Source organism: Tauraco erythrolophus, chromosome 6, assembly GCF_009769465.1.
Source record: "Tauraco erythrolophus isolate bTauEry1 chromosome 6, bTauEry1.pri, whole genome shotgun sequence".
Taxonomy (NCBI): Eukaryota; Metazoa; Chordata; class Aves; order Musophagiformes; family Musophagidae; genus Tauraco; species Tauraco erythrolophus.
This window is the reverse complement of record NC_141470.1, coordinates 27,784,120-27,808,610: the sequence shown is the minus strand read 5'-3', so window position 1 is coordinate 27,808,610 and position 24,491 is coordinate 27,784,120. Positions and strand designations below refer to the sequence as shown.

The following is a 24,491-nucleotide window of genomic DNA, read 5'->3' as shown; positions in this document are numbered from 1 at the left end:
GCAGGCCTCAGGTGACGTCATGGCGACGGGGCCTGAGGTGACGTCATGGCGACGGGGCCTGCAGCACCAACGGAGCCCGCAGGGCCTGAGGCACTGCCGTGGCGGCAGAACCGGGCCTGGGGCTGGGTGCCAGCAGCCTCTGGGCAGGCCGGGGCCAAGGCGGAGCCCCGGGCGGACAGCGCGATGGAAACGGGCATCACCACGCGGAGGCACGGCCACGGCGCCGCCTTTAATCCCCGGCACAGGCGCAGCAGCGCCGGGCAGCAGGCAGCGAGGCCCCGCCGGCGGCGGCGTGGCGGGGACGCGCCCTGTGCCCGCGGGCAGCAGCTGCCCGCCCGCCCCGCCGCCTGCCCCGCCGCGAGAACAGCCCCGGTTTGGCTCCCGGGGCTGCGTCCTGTGAGGAATCACCGGTGACGTTGGGGCGGCGGGTGCTCAACGGTGGCCGACGGCGCAACGCTGTGTTCGTGCCACCGCCCAGCTGAGACCCCCCCACGGCGGCGTGGCGGCTGTCCTCGACTCCAGCTGCGCTGGGAAGGGTCACCCTAGAGCCGGCTCCAGGCTCCTCTCCCACGGCGCTGCCTTCCCTTGAGGTGCTGGGGAGAGCCGGCTGCCTGCGGGTCCTGGAGGGCCTGGGCCTGGCCTGGAGGGTCACAGAAGAAGAGTTAAACCCACTTGGAGCCCAGGGTTGCTGGCACCAGGCTGGGACAGCTCTGGGAATAAATGTCCCTGCAGAACTGTCCCTTCTGGGACCAGGTGGACTGTACTCATGGGTCCAGGCTCACTGGGACACTGGCATGGCTCTGGTAGGTGGCATTTGACCGGTGCAGGGCATTCCTCGCTCTCTGGCTCCGCAGCCGCTTCCTCCTCTCTTGCTCCAGCTGCACCAGATGACAAAGCAATGCTGAAGCATCTGCACCCCATGACACCTTCCGCCTCCACAGTGCTTCATCCCTCCCATTCCCGCCATGAAAGTGGTGGCACCCAGGGACTCACAGGCCAGGCTGGGCCGTGGAGTTGAGCCGGAAACCCATCAGACACGGAGCTGTCAGAGCCGCTGGTGCTGTGCAGGGAATACGACTGCCTGCAGCCCCCGCTGGCACCGTGGGGTTCTGTGAGGTGGCATATCCAGGACGTACCTGGACTCGAGCTCTGAGGTGGAGATGTCACTCCAGCTGCCAGCGACTTCTGGCTCTCGGCCCAGCCGTTGCCGTAGCAGCGTGTCCACCTCCAACAGGCACTGCTGGAACTGTGGGACAGAGCCAACATCACTGCAGCCTCCCATGGCACCAGGACCAGCCTGGGTGCCATGGTTTAAGCCATGGCTGCCAGCCCACCTTGGCAGGATCAGGGTCGCAGAAGTCAAGTAGTGTGTCACAGAGGTGGTAGCCCAGTGACTTGAGGTCCTCCATGGTAAAGTGTGAGCTCCTCCCGCCTGGAGGGGACAGGGGACAACAAAACAAGCGGCAGCTTCCCAATCTGGGGACCACCCAACCACTGACACACCCGACACCATCACCCTCAGCCTGCAGCAACCCCTCACCCAGCGTGGAGCCACCGAAGGCCGCCTCCATGGTGTAGCTGTTGGAGACACCCATGCGCCACATGACGACCCTGCCTGTCCCCGCTTTGCTCTTCTGCACCTTGAACTTGCAGCTGGGGAAAGAGAACTGAGGCCAGACCCGGGGTCAGCACAGCAGGGAGATGTGTCCCCCTCTCCAGCACCGCAGGGACACCGTGGTGGCACCTCGGGAAGTGGCGCAACGGCCACGTTCCCTGCATCACCATCCGGTGTCACCATGAAGCTCGGCGAGAGCACCACTCCCAGCTCTGAGAACGGCTCCAGAGCATCCCCACCTTGTCAGGGGCGTTTTTGCTCAGCATCAAGGGAAAGATGCGCTGGCGCAGCCGTGGCCCGGTGCCGGCACCGACACCATCGCAGCCATACATGAAGACATTGTTCTTCCGGCTATGCCCATGGAAGTCGCAGTACAGCACCACCTCCCGCTCTGCCAGCAACCTGTGTGCACCGGGATACAGCCACTGGCACTGCCACGGATGTGGCACCATCCCACGGGCTCCCCACACCCCCACCTCACCTCTCAACCATGGCCCGCAGGTGCCACACACCAGGGAAACAGCTGCGGAGCGCCGTCCCGTAAGCCCTGTTGGGGTCACGGCCTGCCAGGGAGCAGCGGGAGTTGCCCACCACCACCCCGTCAGGGTTGAGCATCGGCACCACCTTGAAGACAAAGAGCCGGCGCAGCAGCTGGGCGTCGGCGTGGGTGCTGAGGAGGAAGTCGAGGAAGCCCCGCATGGCCCAGGAGCCGCCGCTCTCCCCAGGGTGCGTGCGGGCACTCAGCACCACTGCCCGCTTGGCTGCCACGCTGGTGGGGTTGGTGATGGTCAGCAGGTAGATGGTGTTGCCGGCCAGGCTGCGACACAGCGCCCGCACTGTGCAGTACCGTGAGCGCACCGGGTCGCCCGCCAGTGCCCGCAGGTAGCGCTGCAGGTCAGAGTAGGTGTAGGGGTAGGAGTGGGCAAAAAAACAGGTGTCACCATCATGGGGGAAGCGCACCATCCAGGAGAGGCAGAAGGCAGCTGGCTCCTCCCCGCCACCACTGCCCCGGTAGTAGCAGATGTCAGCCCCGACCCGGCGCCAGCCGATGCCGTGGCTCTGGGCATCCTGCTGGGAGTAGAGCAGCGGGCGCATGCCCTCGCTGTAGAGGCTCTTAGGCTTTGCCAGGTTGGTGATGGTGAAGCGGTAGAGAGGGTCTCGCCGGGTGTTTTGGACACGGAAATAGAACCACTGGGTGTGCTTAGAGGTGTACAGGTCTGGCCGCAGCGTCAGCATGTACTCGAAGGGGCCCCTGCACGGTGGTACAGGCCACAACTCCAGCTCCTGGCCCCGCTGCCACCCCCTACCTCACCCCCGGCCCATCTCTTACACCCTGACGGCTTTCTGGAGGTTACCACTCTCGAAGCGAGATTCGAAGAGCAGCGTGGTGTCCTGGGGACCCTCCACGGGGGCAGCCGGTGAGGACAGGGGACCTGGGGCCCCCCCAACCCGAGCACGGGTGAAGCAGGAACCTCGAGGTGCTGCAGAGGGAAGCCCAGAGGGACAGAGATGAGGGCTTGGAGAGACTGAGGGGGCACCCGGGGGTGCTGCCCACTCCCCACTACCTGGGCTGAGGTGGTAGACAATGGTCCCCTGCTCCTTGCCAAGGGAGGCCGAGGCCCACTTGTGGCCTGTGGGTTGGCAGAAGGGCTCTGGTTCAGGGGGAATCCATTCTGGAGATGGGGGGGACACAGAGACAGGCACCTTAGGTATGGTGAGGGTCTGGTGCAGGGGTGAGGGGGGCACAGCTGGAGAGATCCCTCACCGATGTGCTTGATCTTCTCCTTGATGACTTCGCACTCAATGGGCCAGCGGGGAGCAGGAAGGGGTCTGTGCGTCGAGGGAAGGGTGAAGAGAGCCCGTGGCTGCCCCAGGGACCCATGGTGCCGCACCGAGGGGATCGGGGTTCCCTGGCTAGGGGCTGGCTCCAGCACCCCAGGGGCTGCAAGGGGACCGGGAGGGGCTGGGGGGGCCTCCAGTGCACTCCCAGCTCCACAGCACAACTCCAGCAGAAAGAGGGGAGCCCGGGCTGGGAGTGTTGGGGTGGGGACACCCCCTAAAACCACCCACCACCCCCCAAGGCAGGGACAGGCAGAGGCCCCCCTGCACTCTCCGCACTAGGAGGACACAGCTCCGGGCCCCGTGGCAGCACCAGCCCCAGTGCTGGGGGGTGCAGGGTCTCACTCACGGCTCAGCTCCTGCCCGGATGCTGCAGGCAGGCGGGGGCGGCACTGCCTGTGCTGGGTGCCTCAGGGGGGTGCTGCTCCGAGGGCCCTCTGGGGACATGGGGCTCTTCTGCCCACCCGTCTTCTGGCCTTGGAGAGAGCAACCATTGCAGCCCAAAGGGCTGGGGGGAAAAGGGGACGCGCCCCTGGGGCCAGGGCTCACCTTGGAAGTAGCCGTAGTAGCGCAGGTGGCTGCGCATGAAGCTGTCGTAGGGCTCAGGGACCAGCCCTCTGCCAAACCCCCCCAGCTGCCCCTCACCAACCCGGGCAGTGGGTTGCCCCGCGGGCCGCATGGCTGTGAGATCCGGCAAGACCCGTCCTCCGGTCCCGGCAGCACCAAGAACCCAGGACGCGGTTGCTGAGAGACCAGCCAGCAGTGCAGAGGGATGGGGTGGAGCTGGGAAGGGAGCCAGAGGGATTTCGTTACCCTGGCAGACACCCAGGGGAGCGGGGCCACAAAGGGCCCTGGCAGCACCAGCCCAAGCCAGGGCACTGCGCACGCTGGCCCTAAACTACTCCTGGCCTTCTGTCACCACGGCAGGGACGGGGACGGCCCTGATCATCAGACAATAGGTCCCAAACTGCTACAATTTATTGGACAACAGTCAAGTGAAGGGCTCTGAACTGTACATCTGTAAAAAAAGAGTGCGGCGTGCCTCATGTGCTCGACGCAGTTTTCCTCCGCTTCAGCCGTGCTCGCCAGTCCTCTGGCAGCGCCTCGAAGTTGGCATTCCTCTCTGCCATGCCACTGCGGGGACAAAGCAGGGAGTCAGCGCCCAGATGGCACAAGGCGACGCTGCCCACCCTCGGCACCCCTGGGACTGGAGATGTGGATCCCCACTCTCTGCCTTTACAGGGAACAAGGAAACATCCCTCCAGGAGCTAAAACTGGGCAACACACCACAGGGAAGCGCTGCCAGTGCCACCTTCCCAGGGTCTTGTACCTCATCAGCTGCTGCTGCTTCCACTCCTCAATGCGCCGCTGGGCCGTGGTCTCCCGGTCCTCCTCGCTGGAGCTGGAGTTCTCCTCCTCATCCAGCTCCCTTTGGATGCTCTGCCACTTCTTCACCAGTGACGGCATCTTTGTCTTGCCCTTCTTGCCCTGCACCACAAATGCAACAGGCTGCGGTGAGCACAGCTGGAAAGGGACAAGAGGGCACCCAGCATGCCAGCGACAGACAACAGATCGGTGCAATAACACCTGCCTACCTTGTCCTTCCGCCCCTTCCTCGGCTTCTCTTTCTCTGGCGGTGGCGGTGCCTTGGGGGTAGGAGGTGGGGGCGTCTGGGGGGGTGGTGGGGGAGGCGGCTGGTCAGCAGTGCCGGCAGCTGGCAGAGCTCCTCGCGCTGGGGCCGGCTGCACAGCGGCAGCGGCCAGGCTGACGGGCGTGGCACACTCCGAGTAGCTCATGACGGAAGGTGCGGCGGGCGCCGTCACGCCCAGGTAGCCAGACTGCAGGCCCAGTGCGGCGGGCTGAGGGCCAACGTGGCCCGGTGCGATGCGGAGGTTGGGGCGGCCCTGGATCTCACCCTGCAGCCGCTGGCGTGGCCTCAAGGAGGCAAGTGGCACAGCTGAAGGCTGGTACTTGCTGGCAGCCATCAGGGGCTGGCTGTAGATGACAGGGCAGCTGCCGATGGTGGCTGTTCGCTGCATCAGCCCGGGCTCATCTCCACGGCTTTCCTCTTCTGAGGCTTGGCGGAGAGCAGTGGGGCTGGGCTCGGTTCAACGGTGCCCTGGAAGTGAGCGTGTCAATGTGACCACCAAGCCAGGAAGAATGCAGCCCCAAGGTCTCTGAGTGAGTGCCCTTCCATGCCCTCTCCCCCTGGGTTCACAGGCACCGGGCATGGGGCAATTGGACTGGTCGAGCCTTGGCTTCACCTGGCTGCCGGCATCACCACTCACCTGGCTGCTGCTGGCGGCTGGGCGTAGGAGAGGCTTCAGGGGAGCGTCTTCCTCTGTTCCTGGGGCGGGAGGCTCCTCGCCCCCCTCATCTTCCATCTCCACTTCCTGGATCTCACCGTCTTCTCCGGGAGGTGGGGGCGGCGGGGGTGGCGGTGGGGGCGAGTCTGGTGGAGGCGGAGGCGGCGGAGGCATTTCCAAAGGCAAAGGAGGTTGGAGGACCGGGACAGAGGACTGAAGCAGAGTCCAAAATGGAGTGAGCGGCATGAGAGACGTAGCAGGAACTTGGCCTGAGAAGGATTCTTTACAAAGGGAGCCTGAAGAATACATATTGACACAGGCTTGAAAACCCACGCTACGGACCGCGCTGCCTGCTCCTGCCTGCTGCCTTCTTGCCAGGGCCCTGCCCGGGAGCGGGCAGGCAGAGTTCAGGCCACAGGCTCGACCAACAAGCTGCATGCCGCCTTTCCTGGCACCGCTGACACGCCTAAAACCAATGGGGACAGCTCGGACACGGGAGTGGCACTCGTCCCGGCTTCGCTACAGGCACTGCGAGGTGCCCAGGGTGGGAGGCCGGCGCCACCGCATACTGCTCTAGCGCTCAGCAGGGCCCCGCAACACTCCGCTGTGACACCAGGACCCCCCAGCCGCAGTGACCCTCCCCTCTTCTTGCCCCCGGCAGTACCTGTGGGGCGCTCAGTGGGGTCCCCGGCGCGCTCTCCTTTGTCTTTTGGAGGTGGTTTAGGAGGACCGTCGGCTTTTCTGTCGGTGGTCCGCTGTCCCTCCTCTTCGTCCTCCCCGTCGGGGAACTCCCATTGCGACTCTCCTGAGCGCTCGTTAACATAGAAATAGCGTCTATGCTCCCTAAATCACAAGAAAGAGAAGGAGGCTTCAGATTCCCTCCCCCGCCACCGACACTCCAAGGCGGGCCTGCCCACGACAGCAGTGCGCTCTCGCAGGGAAGACCCTCTGCAGCAGGGCTGCCGCTCCCAAACACAACAAACAACTTTGAGGACAGAGGCAGGAGAGGCCCGAGCCGGCTCGCTCAAAGCTATTTGCATTGCTGGCTGCGTGAACGTCGCCCTGAGCCCCCCGCTCCGAGGGAGGGGAGGGCTGAGAAAGCAGGCCAGCGTGCAGCAGAGCGACGTCTCACTAGCATCGGGACTTTCAGCCGCCACCTTGGCTGAAAGTCACCCTCCGAGAAGAGGCACCGGGGGAACAGCCCAATGGAGAGAAGCGGCTGCCCCCCTACCCCGTGGTGCGTGGAGGTCGCTTTTATGATAACTCTTGGTGTCAAACACACAGTGAATGCTAGAGAGAGGGAGCGGATCTGGGAGCTGAAAAACAAAAGAGCAAAGATTTCAAACACAGGAAAATTAATCAAGAAGCCAAATAGACAAAGAAATGTTTGGGTCTGACCTGCTGGCAGGAGACAGAAATCTTGTTCTTCATTCCGTTCATGAGTTGAAGTTTGTCCTTTGTCAGAGCTGTTGGTCAGAAGAGGTGATCCAGAGATCCTGCAAAGTTCACAGAGCTCTCGCATGCGCGACCCCCCAGGCCCGCCCTCCACAGCGCTTTACACTCGCAAGAGTGAAAACCAGCTCTGTCCGATCAGGGAATCAGCTCCGTCTCAAAGCACTGAGCACTCCGTTTGGATCCTCCAGTTTGGTGGCTGGCCCAAACTCTGCGAGTGCCGGATGTTTCTCTGCCTGCCCAGCACTGCTAACAGAAGCTGCTCTCAGTCTCCGAGAGGGACGGCGCCACGTCGTCAGGTGTTGATGGTCACAAATCATGTCTGAGATGTCAGAGATGAAAGGTGTGAAAGGTAGGAGAGCGCGTACCTGTCCCAGTGGCAGGACCAGCCTTTAGGGGTGGCGTTTATTTCGTATTGTTTTAGCTGTTCGGCTGCGTCTTGGAGTTTGCGTTTGAGGTAGTTTCCATTGAGAGCACCTTCTCGCCAGTCTGCAATGCGGGTCTAGAGGGCAAGAACCGGGGGAAGCCGTTGAGGGAGGCTGCAAGTGGCCCTCGGGACAGGACTCGAGGTCCGGGAGGCTCCCTTACAGCACGGGACTCAGGGGGGCCAGGAGGAAGACACCGCCTCCACGCAAAGCCATGCTCGCCCCCGCAGAGGAAGGGCTCTGCAGGAGATGGGTGGGCGGGTGCGGGGAGCGGTGCAGTGTCACCGTGGCCACGAGGTTCACGCAGCACCGGCCCTCAGCGCTTGAGCGGCGGACAGTATTTGATCCGCTTCGGAACAGAAGGCCAGAGCGAGGGGCGAAGGCTCGGTTACCTCTGTCTGCAACAGCAACATGTGGAAGTTGGAGATAGATTGTCTGTTGATGCCCAGGAACTCCAATTTACTAGTCAAAGTATTTGCCAGTTCTCCAATCTGAAACTGCCAGGGAGAAAGGGGAGAGTAAAGAGCCACCCTCGGGTAGTGTCACTGGGCTACTGCGGCCCTGCAGCTCGAGGCCGTCCCCGGCAAACGAGATTCGGGACCACCCCTGGCCCCGCAGCCTGGTGGGACTGAAAAGTGCCACCCTGAAAGTGTGCATCTGTCACCCCCTCCTTTAAGCCCCACTGACTCCTGCACCCCAGGGATGGGGGTCGGTGTGGGCCGGCAGGACCAGACCTCCTCTGTAGCTGCGGGAAGTGCCAGTGAACCCCACCTCCTTCCTTTGGACCCCTCCCTGCTCCCAGCCGCAGCCCCCAGCACTTCCCAGCACAGTCACCGCCCTGAAGGAGGGTACGGGCTCAGTCTGCTTCAGCGCCTCGGCTCTGGAGTTACAGCAGAGCAATCGCCAGGGCAGAAAGAGTTAAATACAATACTTCAACCGCTTCCCAAAGGAAGCGGGGCCAGGACATAATTTCAGACTTTGTAAATTGCTGCTTTCCAGAGGAATTAGCAGGAAAGCGCAGGAGAGGGTTAACAGCTCTGGATTTATTCCCAAGCAGAAACAGTAGATACTGTTAAGATTCAGGCCAGCCTGCAGCGACCATTGTTACTCAGCCCCAGTGTCCCACAGGAGTCAAACCTCCAATTTGGGCACTGCATGGGGACAGGGGGAACGCCCGTATCAATCCCCCTGGCTGAGGGGACTGCAGGAAAGCAGTTGCAAGCCAGACAGCAATCAAGAGCCAAAATGGGGTAGATGCCTGCAAGCGGCATCACAATTGCTTTAAGGAGGGCTCTAAAAATTTATTTTCCCCTTCACTCTTCAGAAAAGACTTTGAAATGTCCCCAAAGCCGGCAACGCAGTGTCTGTCTCTGGAAAGGGGGATGGGCCAGACAGACAAACAGCACTAGAGAAGCCTGAGGCAAGGAAATGAATTCCCACATTAATGTGGCTACGGAGAAGCCAGGGAAGATCCCACAGCAGCGCGTGACTTCACAGCAGAGGACCCGGATCTCCTGCAAACCAGAGCGCCGGCAAAAGAGAGATTACCCCGAACCGATGAAGCAAACGGTACCGATTACCCGAGGAGACGACATTCCTCCAACAGCTCTAAAGGGATCCTGCATGGGAAAGCACCACACTACAGCACACAGTCTGTCACAGAGCACCGCCAGAACCAGGGGAAAAGGGGACAGCAAACATGACAGCTTAAAAGGCTTTTGGCAGCCATCTGGGGCGCAGCAGCCAACGAGCAGAGTCCTGCTGCAGGCCTTTTTTCTTTCAAGTTAAATTCAAAAACCAGGCAAGCCTCATGTAGATGCCATACCGAGGGAGGCTCAGTGGTTTCGGGCCAGGAACATCACGTCTCAAACTCTGCGACTTCTTTTATGGGAGATGCTGAATCTGTCACGAGGACGGTAACAAAGCCCTTCCCTTTCACACTGGAAAAATGGTTAAATGATGGGAAACGAGGGCAGGGCCGGAGGTCAGCTTTTGCTGCATGTTTCCACTTGGGTTCTACCACAAGCTGGTGATTCCCCATCCGTAAACCATCTGGCACAGGGAGGTGACAACATTTGCTAATGAAACAAAATTACTCAGGAGCCAAATTTAACACTGCAGGAGATCTCACGGTAATGAGTGACCAGGGAATCAAAAGGACAAATAGAAAAGATCTCCCTCACCACTCTGTGCAACTATCACCCAGAGCCTGTAGCTCCGTGTGCCACTACTACAGCTCAGGAAGGGGCTCTGGGAATCCTTCAGCCACATCCAAAAAGAGCAAATCAAGGATCGGAAACACGTCTGCACGATGCTGCAGAAATCCCCAGGGCTTCCCCAATTTGCATCTAACAACTTCAAAAAGTCATGCCAGGCAAAGGGCAGAGCGACAGGTACTGGCAACCTCCAGACCCAGAGAGATTACGGACAAGGAGTCTTCAGCCTGGAAACGGGACTGAATGGGCACATGCCAGAGGCCTCTAGTATCGTTACTGGTGAGAAGAAAGTCAAGACAAAAGTGTTTGCTCTCTTTGACAAGACCCAGGGCTCAAGCTTTATACCCACACACCTCCTTTTTTTCTTTTTTTTTTTAATTTCAAGCCTCTGCTGCTGGCTCCTGGAGACAGGACACCAGGCTGGAGAGATGCTGGCCCAATCCTGCACAGCCGTTCTTTCACAGGGCCAGGGCAAACTGCTCTTGCAGCCATGCTGGGATCTGAGGTTTAGAACTTCAGCAGGGGTACGGTACCACCCCATCAGCAACGCAGGAGGCAGACAAGGATGCTCCAGCTGTGCCAAACCCACAGCCCAAACTCAAGTGTATCCCTGTTGGCTGTTGGCGTCCCTGCGCAGAGGGAGGTAGTGGAGGGAGCCAGCACCTCCCTGCACACTGACGGCAGCACAGCAAGCCCCTGAAGAGCAGCGAACTGACCGGGGTCTGGGAGAGTTGCCGAGTGCCCAGCCACATCCCTTACGCAAGCTGGGACGAATCTCACCAACACGCACCTCTGCATCTCCATACCTTTAGGTCCTGCTCTTCCTCTTCTGTTTTTGGTGCCCCTTGGGCTTTTGTTTTCTCCTGGGGCTCCTCAGACTCTGCCTCTTTGTCTGAATTCACATCAGCTGCTTCTGTGCTCACTGCTGCAGGAGAAGAAACGACAGGTGAGCCCTTCTCCTGTCACCACCACGGTGCTGCCAACAGCTGGCTGGAGACACCGTGCCAGGGAGCCAATGCTGCTGCAGGAGAGGGCAAGGAAAGAGCCAGGGCCTCTTTCCTACAGGAATCGGCAACAAGAGCCTAAAATTAAAAAGGAGAGAGGGCCACTGCCTCTGTGTTTCGATGGTGAGGGTCCTTTCAGAAGGACAGCATGGGAAGCGGAGAATTACAGTTGCTACAGTGCAGGGCAGGAAGCAGCAACGGCCTGGAGTGCAGAGGTTAAAGAAGCATGAAGAGAGCTAACCACCTGGCAGGCAATCCTTAAACTCCAGCAGTTTAGTCATTTGTCAAGAAAACTTATTTAATCCTTGATACCTTGAGATGATTGTCAATGACCAAAGAGCTCCCAAAAAGTTGTCAAGACCATAAGGTTTCACCTCAGCCACATCACAGGACAGTGGTGACTAATCCACCATCCAAATGACAAATTCCAGGGAGGGAAGTTTTGCCAGGGACTCCTACCAAAAGCCCTTGGGGTAAAAACCCACGTTCCTGGTGTGCCCAGGAGCTCAAGGGCAGGACAGTTCCCTCAATCACCCTCCAGCAGCAGGGTGCTCAACTTTAAACCAGTTATTTTAGAGTAATAGCTTCCTGCTCCCCAGGTAATTGAGAAACCAGCACTGCTGGGAAGAGCTGGCTCCAGGGATGTTCTGCTCCTGAGCCTGAGAGGCACAAAGGAAAGCCCTCCAGCAAAACCCTCCCTCAGTGCCACCCTGGACAAGCAACGTTGCTGACTTAATGTCAGGCCTGCCATCCAGATCATGCCTCTGCCTGAAGCAGATGTGCGTTAGGGCCACATCAACCTTGTTTTGGGGCAGGCAGAGTCTCCCACTTCAGCAGGACGCAGCCTGTTCTGAGCTCAGGGCACTCTTGTACCATTTTTTCCTGGGAAAAGCAATCGTCTCTCATTCAGCCAGCTTTCTGTGGCAGAGGGGCTGCCTCCCTCTCTTTGCCACAAGGCAGGCAGCTGGCCTGAAGCCTTGTGCTGGGGCAGGACTGGCACATCTGGGAGTCAGGGCTGCCAGGTGCGGGTTGTTCTCTCGAATGCTGTGGCCAGCACATTTTGGGGAGTGCAGCTCTGGAGGAGTTGGGGAGGACGGGAGGGTCAGCGCAGTAACAGCCAGCGAAGCGCAGGCTCAAGTGAAATATCCAGCACACATCTGGCATGTAACAACCCTCATGTGAATGAGGTCTTCCTTACAGGGAGGTCCTGCCTTACATTTCCTACACACCAAGTGCAGAGCCAGAGCAGCTCTCGGGGAACATTTCACTTGTTCGAAATGTGGCGACTGTTACCAGGTGCCTCAGAAACACAACTCGAAAAGAGGAAGGTAACAGTTCCCCACGCACCACGGTTAGGATTTATAAGGTCGGGAGGAAAGCGGAAGGCAGTGGGGCGCAAAGCAGCCGTTATCACCCTTCTGTGTTCCTCCTCCTGATAAAGCGTTGAGCATAGGCACGCTCCTATTTATTTTCCTGATACAGTGTTGAATGTAGGCACTGTTTAATTATAGGATAAAGGAGAGAGTTTGGCAGAGTGTCAGCTTATCCCTGCTTTGCCCTGAGCTTGCGAGACTCGTGCTGCCGGCCTGTGAGCTCGACTGAGTGTGACAGCCACCACTCTGGGCCTGTCCCCTGCCCGACACACGTACCTTTCCGCCTGTCCTGGCTCCTCTATGTGCAGTGTGGGGCTCCACAGGCTCCAGGTGCCCCATGTGTCTTTGGGGAAAGGAGACGCCAGCAGGAGAGGGCTGTGGCCTTCCCAAACACCCTCTCCTCCCTCCAAAAGGAGCCTTTTCAATTACCTGCTTCTCCTGCTTCCGGGCTCTCCCGTCCTGTTTTGCTGGAGCCTCGACTTGCAGATTCAGGGCTGGCGGCTCCAACAAACAGTTTCCATTTCCCTCGCTTGGAGGCCAGCCTGCGGGTTGCATCCTGCGAGGCCGACTGGCTCCCATCAGAGAGCGGGCTGGAGCCCGAAACACTGCCATCGCCTTCCTCCAAGGCACGCAGCTCCGCCTGCCAAGAGACACGACAGCAAGTGGCACTTCAGGGACCCGAGTTTCTCCTGAAGAGCTGCTGCAGTTACGAGTCACCAGTGACAGAAGAGCTGCTCCAACGAGGGCACCGTGTTAAAAGCAGCAAAGACAGAGCAAGAGTTTGCCGACTGCTGCTGACTTGCCAGCAGAACGTCCACATGAAGGTGTGGCTGATCTGTGCCCAGACCTATATGGAGCCCAAGCCTATACAGGAGCAGCACGGGAAACACAGGGTCACTCTCCCAAAGGAGGCAGGACAGAGACGCAAATGTCAGCCGTTACCAGTTTATTTCCAGCTATTCCTTGACTGCACCTGCGGCCTCATTTCCATAACAAAAAACATTCTTACCTTCTTTCTCTCCAGCACCATCTCCAGCTCGAGGGTGTCTTGCTCTTCCTCTTCCTCTGCACTCTCTCCTGACTGCACCACACTGCACAAATCCTCCTGCAACGTGTCTTCTAGGGGATCTCTGGTGGGCTCCTGCTCTTCAGGAGCAGCTGCCGCCTCTTCTGCTTTCACCTCCTCTTCCATGGGCAGCTCGACCTCCTCTTTGCAGATCACCTTTCTTCTCCAGCGCTCCTCTTCCTCCTTCACCACATCGGGCAGGAGCGGTGCCAGGAGGGCTGCGGCCACTCCTTTCTTCTCCTCCTCGCTGTTGGAGAGGGCCTGCACACCTTCGTTCACTTCCTGCAGGTTGCACCCCACATGAGCTTTCCGGCAGCAGCCGCTGCTCCCTGCCCCCTTACCCCAGCCCTACACCTTCCCCAAGCAGCAGAGGAGACCGCAGCCCACAGAGGAAGGAGCCTGGGCGGCCCCGTACTCTTAGGGCCCCTCTTCGGGCTGCAAATGGAGCAGAGTGACCCACCCGCTGCCGAGGAAGCCCAAAGGGCTGCCCACAAGCCCTGTGGCAACCAGAACCTGGTGTTTGGCCCATCTAACTGACCTTCTTCACCTCCCGCTTGGTGAGGCTGGCCCCACGGCTGACACTGCCCGGGGCAGCCCCCTTCTCCTGGGGGTACAGCTCAGCAGCCGCTACGAAGCTGCCGTTGGCTCCTGCCACCGTACTGCTGAGGAAGAGGAGAGGGAGTGAAGGGTGGGCTCGGGGACAAGATCCCGGTGCCTCGCCTTGTGGGGCTGAGGGTCTCACCCACCTGTGCTGGTAGTGCTGCAGGCCCTGGACCTGGGTTGCCAAGTACTGCGGCAGTTCCCAGGTCACCTCGTTACTCTGGGTGTTCCAGTAATAGTAGCAACCGGTGTTCTCGTCCCACACCTCCTGCCAGTCGCCCATCTCCAGCTCCCCCACTGCCAAGGGGAACAAGGACAGGCCATCACCCACAGGACACACAGAGCCTGCGTCCCACCATCAATCAGATCAGTTCTCCAGGCCATGGTCACCCCCCCATTCCCCGGTGACACCATTTGTCACCACCCTCAGCTCCCTTTGGCGAGCAAAGTAGGGGACCACAGCCCCCCCAGGAGATGCGCAGCAGGGACAGCGCCAACACCCAGGACATATGAGGTGCTCACCTCCCGCCAGCGAGCACTGGGTGTCATACTGCCATTCTGGGGCCGGCGCAGAGCTTGCGCCGTTGGTGGTGCCTGTGGACTGCACCAAGCCCGACTCCTTCGGCTCTGGGCGGGGAGGTGTGGGGGGTGGCGCGGAGGAGGTGGCCGAGGGCTCAGTGGGCTGCGGAGGAGCCGTGATGGCATCAATCTCCTGTGAAAACAACAACTCAACATGACCTACAAAGCCCAGGAGAGGCAAAAGCAGAGTCAAAGCACTCGTTGTCAGAAAACAATGTCTCGGCCCGTGAAGCTACCCTCTTTCTGCCATCACTCCCCTTCCCCCTCTCTCCCCTCCCACTCTCCAGAGCCACACTAACCGCCAGGAAGTTTGCCAGTGTGCTGTCGATGTCTGCTGAATTATTGCCGTTTGCATCCGTGGAACGGGCCGACTTCTCCGGGGTTTCGCCCTCCTCGTCGTCACTGTCTGCATACGCGCCGAGCAGACACAAGCCTCCTGGCCAAGGGGCAGGTAGGGAGGGGTGTAACAAACAGCACAGCACACCCACCTTGGAGCTGCCACGGGGAAGCAGATCCAAACTCATCCCCACCCCTGACTTGGGTGGTCCTGCTGTCACCCTGCTCATCCTATGAGGGGGGAAGCATCCCCACGGGGAGCAGCAGGGCTGGCTTGGGGGCACAGGCACCTCCCTCCCATGACTGTTCAGGGGATAAACACCTCACATCCCTCTGCAAAACATCCATGGGGACATTTCTTGCACCCCAAAATCAGGGGGATCACACTGGGAGTGTTAAATACCCTCCACCGGGAAAAAAACCAAGCAACAGAACAACACTAGGAGCCACAAACAGTTCCCCACTCCTAAATAATATAGACTAGGGGAAAATATCATATCCTGCCTGCAAAGCACAGAGTGGGGAGTTGCCACTCCTCAAAACACCAATATTTTAATATTAATTACTAAATTTTTATTAAATTTATTTCAGAACTAATAATAGGTAGTAATAGAGGGGAAAGAAAATCACCTCTTTCTCCCCCCCGAAAAAAACTACACTGGGCAGAAAAACATCTCCTAACTCAAATTTTTAAGGTGAAAAATCATCTCCCCTTCACAAATCACTTAAGGGGGGATGGCTTTCACATCATACCATCAGCCCAAAAAGAGTAAAGTGGTGGTAATAACCCTGTTCCCCCTCCGAGAAAACTGAAGGGGGAATCACCCTACTTCCCCAGATAAAAAGCACTTAAATGAGGTAACTATCTTACTCCAACAATAAATAAAAAAAAGCCCTTAAAGAGGAGCAATCACACTCCCTCCCGAAAAAAAAGCCTAACACGATTAAAAAGGGGGCAATCACACTCAAAAGAAACAATTTAGGAAGGGGTTAATTATCCCTCCTTTTTTTTTTAAAAAAAGCACTTAAAGGGTGACGATCAGCCTCCCTTAACAAAACACTCAAGGCGGGGGAACAACCATAGTCTCCTCCAACAAAAAGGAGAAAAAAAAAAAAAATCCTACATTTTTAAAGAATATTAGGCGCTCCCTCTTGATTTTTTTTTTTTTAAGGGGGAGGAGGGGTTCCGTCTCGTCTCTGCCCCCAAAGGGCCCTCGTACCTGTGGGCTTGACGGCGGCGGGCGCGGGGGGCGGCGGGTTGGGCGCGCTGCGGGGGGTCTCCGCCACCGCTTCGGGCTCGTCTGTGAAGGAAAGACACGTTAGACACGGGGCAGAGGGGCGGGGGGTGTGGGGACGCGGGGCGGGGCTCTGCCCCGCCCCGCGCCCCCCTCCCTCCCCCCCGCCTCCGGTACCGCCATTAGGCCGCAGCGCTACGAGGAGGCCGCGCCGAGGCCTCCCCAAGGCCGCGCCCCGCCAACAAAGCGCCCCCCCCACCCCATCCCCTTCCGCCGTTTACCCGGCTCGGAACCCGACTCGGCCCCTTCAGCCGGTGGTACCGCCGCCTCGTCGCGGCGGGGCCCGGGAGGGGAAAGCTGGAGGATGGGCCGGCGGCCCGGCGCGGCGCGGGATTTCTTCCCCATGGCGGCGGCGGCGGCCGGAGGCGGCGGGAGCAGCGCCTCGGGGCTGCGGCCGCGCCTGCGCGGTGAGAGGAATGGGCGGGGCCGCTGCGTGCTGCGTCACAGCGCGAAAGGGCGGGACGCGGAGGGAGCTCCGCCCCCCCCGGCTCGGGGCATCACTCCGCCCTCCGGGTTTAAACGTCTTATAGTCCCGTCGTGCCCGACAGCACGGTGCTGCACCTGGAACCTATAGCCCCCTTCTGCCCCTGTAGCCCATAGCTCCATCCCCTGTCACAGCACGGTGCTGCTCTTTTGGGACGCCGCTCCGCCCCACCCTATAGCACAGGGCTGCCCCTTCAGGGCTGTAGCCCCAACCTATTCTATAGCATCGTGGTGCTCCCTCCTAGGGGGTTATAGCCCCCCCTTCTTACCCGATAGGACCCACTCCCCCCTCAGGGTTATAGCTCCATCCTGACCTGTACCACGGTGCTGGCCCTTAAGCCTATAGTGCATGCTGTTCCTCAGGCCTATAGGGCTGTACTAACCTTTAGTACACGCTGGCCCTTGGGGGTATAGATCCGTCCTGCCCTACAGCACAGTGCTGCCCCTCAGCCCCATTTCTCTGTCTGGCCCTATAGGAGAGTCCTGGCCCTTGGCCCTATAGCTATAGCTGAGGAGTGGCACCTTGCTCCATCCCACAGCATGGCACAGTGCTGTCCCTGGGCCCTATAGCTCCATACTGCCCTACAACATGGTCCTGTAGAGAGTTCTCTCCACAAAAGGGCTGTGTGTGCAGGATAGCAGCGAGAGGAGCCCTACAGCTCCCGCTTACTTCATCTTTCAACCCCCCCCTCAAAATCCCCACTGTGCTCCTACGGACGCAGGGGAAGCAGCACCTGTCCCGACACAGGCCTGTAATAACGCTTTGATTTTATTAAAGTTCATCCAAAAACACAACAATAAATAAAAGAAATGACAAAACCTGCCGCGTATGGTACAGGACGAGAGCGAGGGGACATGGCCATGGTGATGGCCGCACCCTGGTGCTCTGCTAATCACTGATCATCCCCCAGAGGGGACAGGGACAGCGAGGTGACACGCTGAAGGTGCACACTCCCACTTCCCAAACTGGACTCTTAAGGAAAAAATGAGGAAAAATAGCACCACTGGCTGAGCCAGCGCAGGGTGGTGGGACGTCAGCTCCCAGGGACGTCAACTTGAGCAGGCACTGTCCTGGGGCACAGAGCCAAGGCCTTGGGAGTCTTGACCGAGGCCAAGTGTGCAACAGGGCTGCCGCTAGTTGCGGCGGTACAGGCGATCCCGGGTGGCCACACTGACCTTCTGCTCGTAGTCCTCCATCTTGTCATGCAGCTTCTGATAGAGCTGGGCAAGGGGCAGAGCAGGTGTCAGAGACAAGCGCTTCCACCCTGTTCCCACTTTCCTTCTGCTCCTCGGCAGGGTGTTTGCCAACACCCTTCCTTTTCCCCCGGGCAGTTGTACCTACCACGACGTTGTAATGGTTGGTGTTGCTCTCCCGCAGTGCCTGGAGCAGCTGGTCGATGGCGGCATAGGGCAGCCACACCATGGGGGCCATGGCGGACAGCGGGAACTGGGTGGGGAGAGGAACCTTTTCGTCACATTGCACTTGAGGTAAAAACACTCTTCCTCACAGCTACAGCGAGGAAGAGCCCCCAACTGCAATGTCCCGACACCTGCTTGTCCTGCTAATCCCAAGAGGTCCTCTCTCCTGTAGGGTGGGTTTATCCACACCCATTTCTCCTGGAAGCACCGTCACGCAAGTCATGGGCACAATACCCAAATTCCAAGCAGGATCTGCCCCAAGGAACCGTCCACCACATCCCACACTGCAGGTGAGCTCACCTCAATTCCAAAATACTGGTGCCCTTTGCCCAGCACAGCATCTACGTACTCCAGGACCAGGTCCACAGCCTCCTCCAGCAGATCGTAATTCAGATAGAGACGAAGCAGCTCGGCAGCATCCACTTTCTGCAAAAAAAGAGGGAAACCTCAGCCAGGGAATGCTCTCGGGAGCCGCCACGATGCCAAGAGGAACCTGCTCTGAGCATCAATAACAGGCACAAAGCATTTGGCACTGGTTCCCAGCGCGGGGAAGGTGGGGTGAAGCTCACGATGAGGAGGTGCCTGTTGAAGTGAAGGTGATCTGGCAGCTCTGGGACAGCTGAGGTTTTTTTTTTGGACAGCAGGCAGTACGCACCGAGCGGTGATTCTCTCCCTGTTCTCACCTTGTAGCTGTTAATGAGCCAGTTGGGCAGAGGTATCCCGTGTGCCAAGAGCTTGTTGATGACACAGCGATGGTACAGGCTGTTCTGGGACGGGTAACGCTCCAAATAGGATGACAGCAGCCGCCAGGCTTCATCTGTGGCACTGCAAGGCAATATTTCTCTTTGGAACTCGTGCCAGCAGTCCCTGCCACTGTCTGCAAAGCCATGGTGTGCTCCATGGGACCTGTCCCACTGCCTGGGTTCAACATGTGCCCAGTAAAGCAGGAGGCTGGGGAGAGCACGTTGACAGTGTGGCAGCACAGCTCTCCCGCTGTCCCAGTCCCGCCAGTCTGCTTTAAGGGGGTTTTATGAACCTGCGACTCTCTGCATTTTTGCAAGTTTTTTGCCTCCAGAAATGACGACTCTCATTCTTGCAAAGAGCAGCTCCGCTCTTCTCCCCCACAGAGAAGGACCTACCTGGACTCCTTGGTGGTAACCAGGGCAGAGAGCTGGTTTGCTGCTAGCCAGTCCCAGGCCTCTGCCTGTGCTGCCTCCCCTCCCAGCTGCAGCTTGATGCACCTGCAAGACAAAGCAGTGCAAAGGTGGGTGCCTTCAGCGCCCAGCCCTGTCACGCTGCCCTGCCACAGCCACCAGCATTAAAGCCACCCCTCACAGGACTATTCCCAAGCAACAGCTACAAATCAGATGGCTTGGCAGGAAAAGGAGGCTGTTAGATTTCTAAGCTGCTCTAAATGTCAGAGAGGAATTAATGACAACTCTGATGTTAGCAAGCTTTAGGGCCTGAGTTTGGGTAATAGATGCTTTCTGTGCATCCAGCCACAGGAACAGGTCGCAGCAGAGCTCCTGAACAACTCTGCAGGCACAATGCATCTTCTGGAAGCACGGAGAGGAAAAGGAGAGGAATCCTGGGGGTCGGAGATGAGGCATGAAAGCAAATGGCTAGCACAGAGATCAGACAGAGGAGCAAGTGCTCTGTCAACTGCTATTTGAGAGCCGCTTGACAGCTTGAACAAATCTTCTGTAAGCAGCTCACTGGGCATCAGCAGGAGTGTGCCATGAGCCAGCTCACCAGAAAGGTCTCCAGATGATGGTTGTGCCTGGGTTGGGATCACCTGTGACTGTCAGATGCCAGCTCTCTCCCCCACAACCAGAGAGAAACCTCCTCCCTCCCCTACCTGCTCAGCAAGGCTCTCTTATTTTCCCTTTTCAGGTGTGAAGAGCAAGTTTCACCTCAAAACCACTGAGCCAGCAGCTGCTGAGGCCGTGCACAGCATGAGCAGCCACGGCGAGCAGACAGGTCGGGACAGCACTGGCTTCTGACCCTGGGGAGCTGTGAGCTGCGCTCTGCCAAGCATCACGCAGCGCACGTCTCTCCAGCCGCGCGTCACCTGAGGCAGGGTAGGAGGAGAAGCTCCCTACGTACTTGAAAGTGAGTCCCTCAAAGATGGGTGTCAAGGGCAGCTTGAATGTTTGGCACAGACTGACGGCGGTGTCAAAGAGGCCGGCCCGGACCAGCAGAGCAACTGTTTCCTCGGGCGACGAGTTGCCTGCGGGGAAGGAGGACAAGGTAAGTGCCTCCCCCAGTCACACCCCAGTGCTTACGGAGGCCTAACCTCATGCAATTCAGCAGCAGAGTTCACTGTGCTAACAGCTCAACGTAAAACATGCTGCAGCAGTACTTCTCATCGCACAGCTTGAGGTTTTCTTGGCCTCAGGAGCATCTCATGAGCCCAGGAGCCATCCCTGGAGGGACTGCACAAAGCAGCAGTGACCCACAGAGCCATCTCTAATCAGGCATCAGCTGGAGAGGGACACGGACAGCACCGTACAGCCTGTAGTCAAATGCTGCCGCTGTTGATGTGAGCAAGGAGGCGACAGCCTTGTTGCTGGCACAGCAGAGCTGTATCCAAGGATAAGCTCAGCTCTGCCAGCGCAAGCAGGAGGGCCAGTGGCAGGAGGTGAGATGAAACTGTGGCACTCAGCTCCCTGCGCCTCCAGTTTGCCCTCAAACCAGCTGTTCAGTTCTTTTCCTGCAATCCCTTACTGGGAAGTTATTTCCCCCTGATACTTAAAAGGGGAAAAATGCGTACATGTTGCATAATTCGTATCAGAGAGCGGCAGAACATGCTTAAAGGGTCAGGGTGGGAGAATTGCATCTTTCTGCTCCCCAACAAGGAACAACTCTGATAAGCTAACAGCATGTCATGAAGCAGGATTGTCCAGGACAATAATCTAAGCAAGTGTGGTTTTTTTTTTCCCTAGGGCTTCCTAATCCTTTTTCATCTAGAGGCAACTTCCAGCAAGCCAAAAAGATGTCTTTTTGTCTCAACTCATGAGCTCAACCCCAGCGCCACGCAGATCATTGCTGGGGTTCAACAGAGTGAAAAAACTATGGAAAATTTAAAATTGTTTCTCCTGATCTGCCTCTCCAAAGCTGCTGAACTTGGTGGCAGCATTTCATGCTAGGGAGGCAAACTGAATGGTCCCTGCCAGCTCCTGGTTTTGTCTCTCAGTCAAAACAAAACTGCTGCTTCCTCACCTGAGTTACAACTAGCAGAAACCTCAGGGGGAGTGATAGGTGGCTGCGCCACATCCCTCTTACCTGCCACAGCCGCTGTTGACAGGTCATGCTGCACCAGAGTCAGCCGTATTCGAGCCAACACACACTCCCTCTCCAAATCCTCCAGCTCCAGGATCTCGATTTGCCGTGTTGCTGTAACGGACAGACACAAAGGGCTCTCAGCATTTTAAAAAGGGCTCCTTGGGCATCGTGCGAAACGCCTGTGCCCCCTCTGCCACCTTGAAAGGAGTTGTACCACAGAAAGGACCAAAGAAGGGGTCAGGTTTCTCCTTTGTGAGAAATGGCCTCACGAAGACTTTTTTTAAAAAAAAAAAAAATTACAAGCTATTTCCACTGAAAGCAAAAGCACTGACAAGACATCAAACTGCAGAGGAACATGCACAGAAGCTCCTTGGGGAACAGCTGTTCCATGGCACCATATTGCACCTGGAAGACACTAACACTGGGAGAGTGAACTAGCTTACAATCCCCCAAATTATTGATCTGACAGAGGCGAGAGCTGCCCTGAGCCATCTCCCAAGTCCCACAGGAGCAGCAGAGCTCTGAGGCCAGGGGAAAGGCTGCGGGAACACAAGAGACACGGGATCGGGCACTTACTTGGAACAGCCGTGCACTCCCCATCATGGCTTCTCTTCGGGGATGCTCCAGGGCGTTCGTACTTGCAGGAAAAAAAAAGATGGTTTATGCTCACCTGGTCTCCAAAGGACAAATTGCCTCGATACGATGCAGCCCCAACACCAGCTCTCCATTTCAGGCCTTGATTTAAATCGGAAAAGCCATACAATCACTTGGCGGTTCAGGTTACATTTATCTCTGGCTATCAGAAACAGAGCACAGCACTAGCTGATCAGGCTGCGGTCACAAGCACTTCGTAAACAGATTTGAAACCCAAACCACATTCCAATAATTCTCCTTTTTACTGGTATTCCAGCTGTTTGGACTCCCCAGAAAGATCTGCTATGCCTTCAACAAATTGTGATATATTCCCACATATATACACCAGCCTCCTCCCAAAAGTTGTCCTGTTTCCACCTGGCTCCAAAAAGAGCCAAAGGCACAAGAGTGACAGATGGGACTGATGTCTCCGCTGAGTGGGGCAAGACAGTGCTGCACATGCTCGCCAAGGAGACGAGAAGAGGAGATTAAGAAGGTCAACACCTCTGTTCATCACATCGGAAAGGATTTTGGAAGCTTCTTCCCAAAACATACAACCGTAAGCGTCTCCACAGCCAGTAGTTCAGGTCATAAACCTTATAGCAAGCTCAGTGTTTCCTACCACAGCTCCAGAAGCTGGCTGCACTATCCAGGCATACTCTGGGCGGATCAACCGTAAGCAGTTAATAGCAGCGAGGAAACAGTTTCCTTGTTTCTGGAGCCCTCGGAGCGTCCGGACTTCCCTGCCCAGGCGCATGCCGTATTCAAACATCACTGTTCCAGCTGAGGAGAGAAGGGGAATACATTAGCCCCATCATCCTTCACCGTTGGTGGCACAAGACCCAGGACAGGCCACTCCGCAGGGGTAGGGCAAGTTGGTGTGTGCCAGGCAGGTGGGCTGTTGTGCCAGAACGTGCCCACCCCGAGACTCACCCTTGCGGTAGTTGTGGCGGTAAATGTGGAAAGCATACAGCAGCTCGTAGTAATTGTGGGTCATCAAGTCCACCGCTCGAGCATGAGATTCGATGATCCCAACAACCTGTGGCACACAAGAGGCTCAAATGGGTCGACAATTCCTTTAAAAGGAGAGGTTGTACCCCCCTTCCTCCCAGTACAGGCCATTACCTCGTTATGGAGGTTCACATAGGGGAATTCCACCAGGTCCTGGAGCTGGGAACGTTCACAGAGAACCACCACTAGCTGGCGCAGACAGTCCAGCTGCCTGCGGAGAGAGAGGACAATCGTTCCAGAGGAGCGGGAACAAACCCATCTCCAGGGCGCAGGGTTTAAGCCATAAACATGTTGCTTTGTGACAAACTCCATAGTTGGTTTTTTTCCCAGCTTAGAACCAAGAGGTCCCTTCGGACTTCTCCTGTGCTGGAAACAGAGATCCTGGACTGCAGAGATGCGTCTCTCCAAGAGTGTCTCAGGAAGGCAGTCTCCCTCCCTCAGCTCTATTTGGCAAGAATTCCTTCAGCCTCAATTAAAACATATTCCTACTACTTTTCTGAACATCCATTCCAGTCATTCCTGCTCATCACATCCTCCTCTGCTAGGGTGAAGCTTCCTCTACCCTGTTCCCTTCCCAGAAGGTACTTAAACTGAAATTCAGCCCTGAGTCTTTATCAAACTAAACTGACCGGACTCCTAAAGCTTTTCAAAACAGAATGACCCACACAATGCTTTAGCTATTCTTTTGGCTCTCCTCAGAATCAGCTTCAGTCTTTCCACCCCCCCCCCCCCAGTTTCCTCTTTTACATAGTGCTGATCTCAACTGTTCTTACCAAAAACGAAGTACACCTTGTTAAACACACCTTTACACAAACTAAACCAGAACCTCTTAATGCAGCAGCCAGGTCCTACCCTAAAGCATCATCTTCCTTTCAGTCTGATCGAGAAATGGGTACAAGGACCTCTGAGACAAGTGAGTGTAAAGACATAAAACTGTCACCTACCTGCCTGGATCTGGGTTTTGTGTTAAGGCTACATATGCTTCACTGTTGTGTCCTAAATCCAAGTGATGTTTGAAGATGCAAGTCCTCAAAGTAGCCTGAAAACACCAAAGAGCACAAACCAGCATGTTTCAAGTTAAACAACTAAAAAGAAATTCCCATGTAAGCCCCCTGAAGAAACACCTTGACGCAAAAGAAGTGACCTGTACCTGGCTTCTCCAGTCATCCGCCGATTCCATGATAGCCAGAGTAGCCAACTGGATGACCAGCTCTGGTAAACCCACCATGTCCAATAAGCGCAGAACCTGGAGAAGACAATACTCTAGCGCTGGCTGCAGCAGTAGTGGAGAACAGGTTGGGCTGGTGAGGGGGGGGTTGGTTTGTTTGTTTGTTTCTTTTTAAGAGCTATTCCTGCCCCTACTAACCATAAGAGCCATCAAAAGATTTTGCCAATATTTCTAAGCGATTAGACTGAAAAAGGAAAAATTTTGGGAAGTCACAGAGGTCTGAACCAACAGGCCCAGGCTATGGCTTTTTTGGAGGATTCATCTCTGCACATGTGAGCTTTCAGAAACATTTTAGCCTTGATGGTTTCAGTAAATTCCTGTGACAG

The 24,491-nt window shown here is 57.3% G+C and overlaps 3 protein-coding genes across 3 annotated transcripts in view; all 3 read right to left on the bottom strand.

Moving 5' to 3' along the window:
* Positions 1–764: 764 nt before the first annotated feature.
* On the bottom strand, positions 765–4,133 carry AGBL2 (AGBL carboxypeptidase 2). The gene is made up of 11 exons (XM_086612966.1): positions 4,004–4,133; positions 3,381–3,557; positions 3,181–3,288; positions 2,946–3,096; positions 2,097–2,867; positions 1,855–2,017; positions 1,541–1,667; positions 1,335–1,432; positions 1,137–1,246; positions 994–1,060; positions 765–878 (listed from the first exon to the last, which is right to left on the bottom strand). Exons 1-11 carry the CDS (start codon positions 4,131–4,133, stop codon positions 765–767), a joined length of 2,016 nt encoding a protein of 671 aa, XP_086469092.1.
* Positions 4,134–4,414: 281 nt separating this feature from the next.
* Positions 4,415–16,451, bottom strand: FNBP4 (formin binding protein 4). The gene is given in 17 exon segments (XM_086613262.1): positions 4,415–4,588; positions 4,785–4,942; positions 5,050–5,495; positions 5,498–5,573; positions 5,743–6,056; positions 6,425–6,603; positions 7,581–7,714; positions 8,030–8,134; positions 10,660–10,778; positions 12,660–12,870; positions 13,240–13,578; positions 13,835–13,958; positions 14,043–14,193; positions 14,419–14,608; positions 14,775–14,911; positions 16,032–16,112; positions 16,328–16,451. Coding segments are annotated over 17 exon segments (2,979 nt in total). The 3' UTR covers positions 4,415–4,497.
* Positions 16,452–17,415: 964 nt separating this feature from the next.
* Positions 17,416–24,491, bottom strand: part of NUP160 (nucleoporin 160) — a 28,268-nt gene continuing 21,192 nt past the window's right edge. Inside the window, exons 23-35 of the mRNA XM_086613253.1 lie at positions 24,088–24,183; positions 23,882–23,976; positions 23,052–23,148; positions 22,860–22,965; positions 22,549–22,709; positions 21,870–21,930; positions 21,294–21,404; positions 20,115–20,238; positions 19,148–19,249; positions 18,692–18,833; positions 18,309–18,434; positions 17,932–18,036; positions 17,416–17,810 (exon numbers count right to left, since the gene is read on the bottom strand). Coding sequence (XP_086469379.1) covers positions 17,724–17,810; positions 17,932–18,036; positions 18,309–18,434; positions 18,692–18,833; positions 19,148–19,249; positions 20,115–20,238; positions 21,294–21,404; positions 21,870–21,930; positions 22,549–22,709; positions 22,860–22,965; positions 23,052–23,148; positions 23,882–23,976; positions 24,088–24,183 — 1,413 coding nt within the window. The 3' untranslated portion in view covers positions 17,416–17,723. The remainder of the gene's footprint in view (positions 17,811–17,931; positions 18,037–18,308; positions 18,435–18,691; positions 18,834–19,147; positions 19,250–20,114; positions 20,239–21,293; positions 21,405–21,869; positions 21,931–22,548; positions 22,710–22,859; positions 22,966–23,051; positions 23,149–23,881; positions 23,977–24,087; positions 24,184–24,491) is intronic.

What these genes read in the sequence shown, in the direction of transcription:
- AGBL2 (XM_086612966.1), bottom strand. Translation starts at nt 4,133, where the DNA reads ATGCGGCCCGCGGGGCAACCCACTGCCCGGGTTGGTGAGGGGCAGCTG. An exon ending in TGTCTACCACCTCAGCCCAG is followed by an intron (nt 3,097 to 3,180) that starts GTAGTGGGGAGT and finishes TTCCCTCTGCAG; the next exon opens with CACCTCGAGGTTCCTGCTTC. An exon ending in TCCACGGCCCAGCCTGGCCT is followed by an intron (nt 879 to 993) that starts GTGAGTCCCTGG and finishes CATCTGGTGCAG; the next exon opens with CTGGAGCAAGAGAGGAGGAA.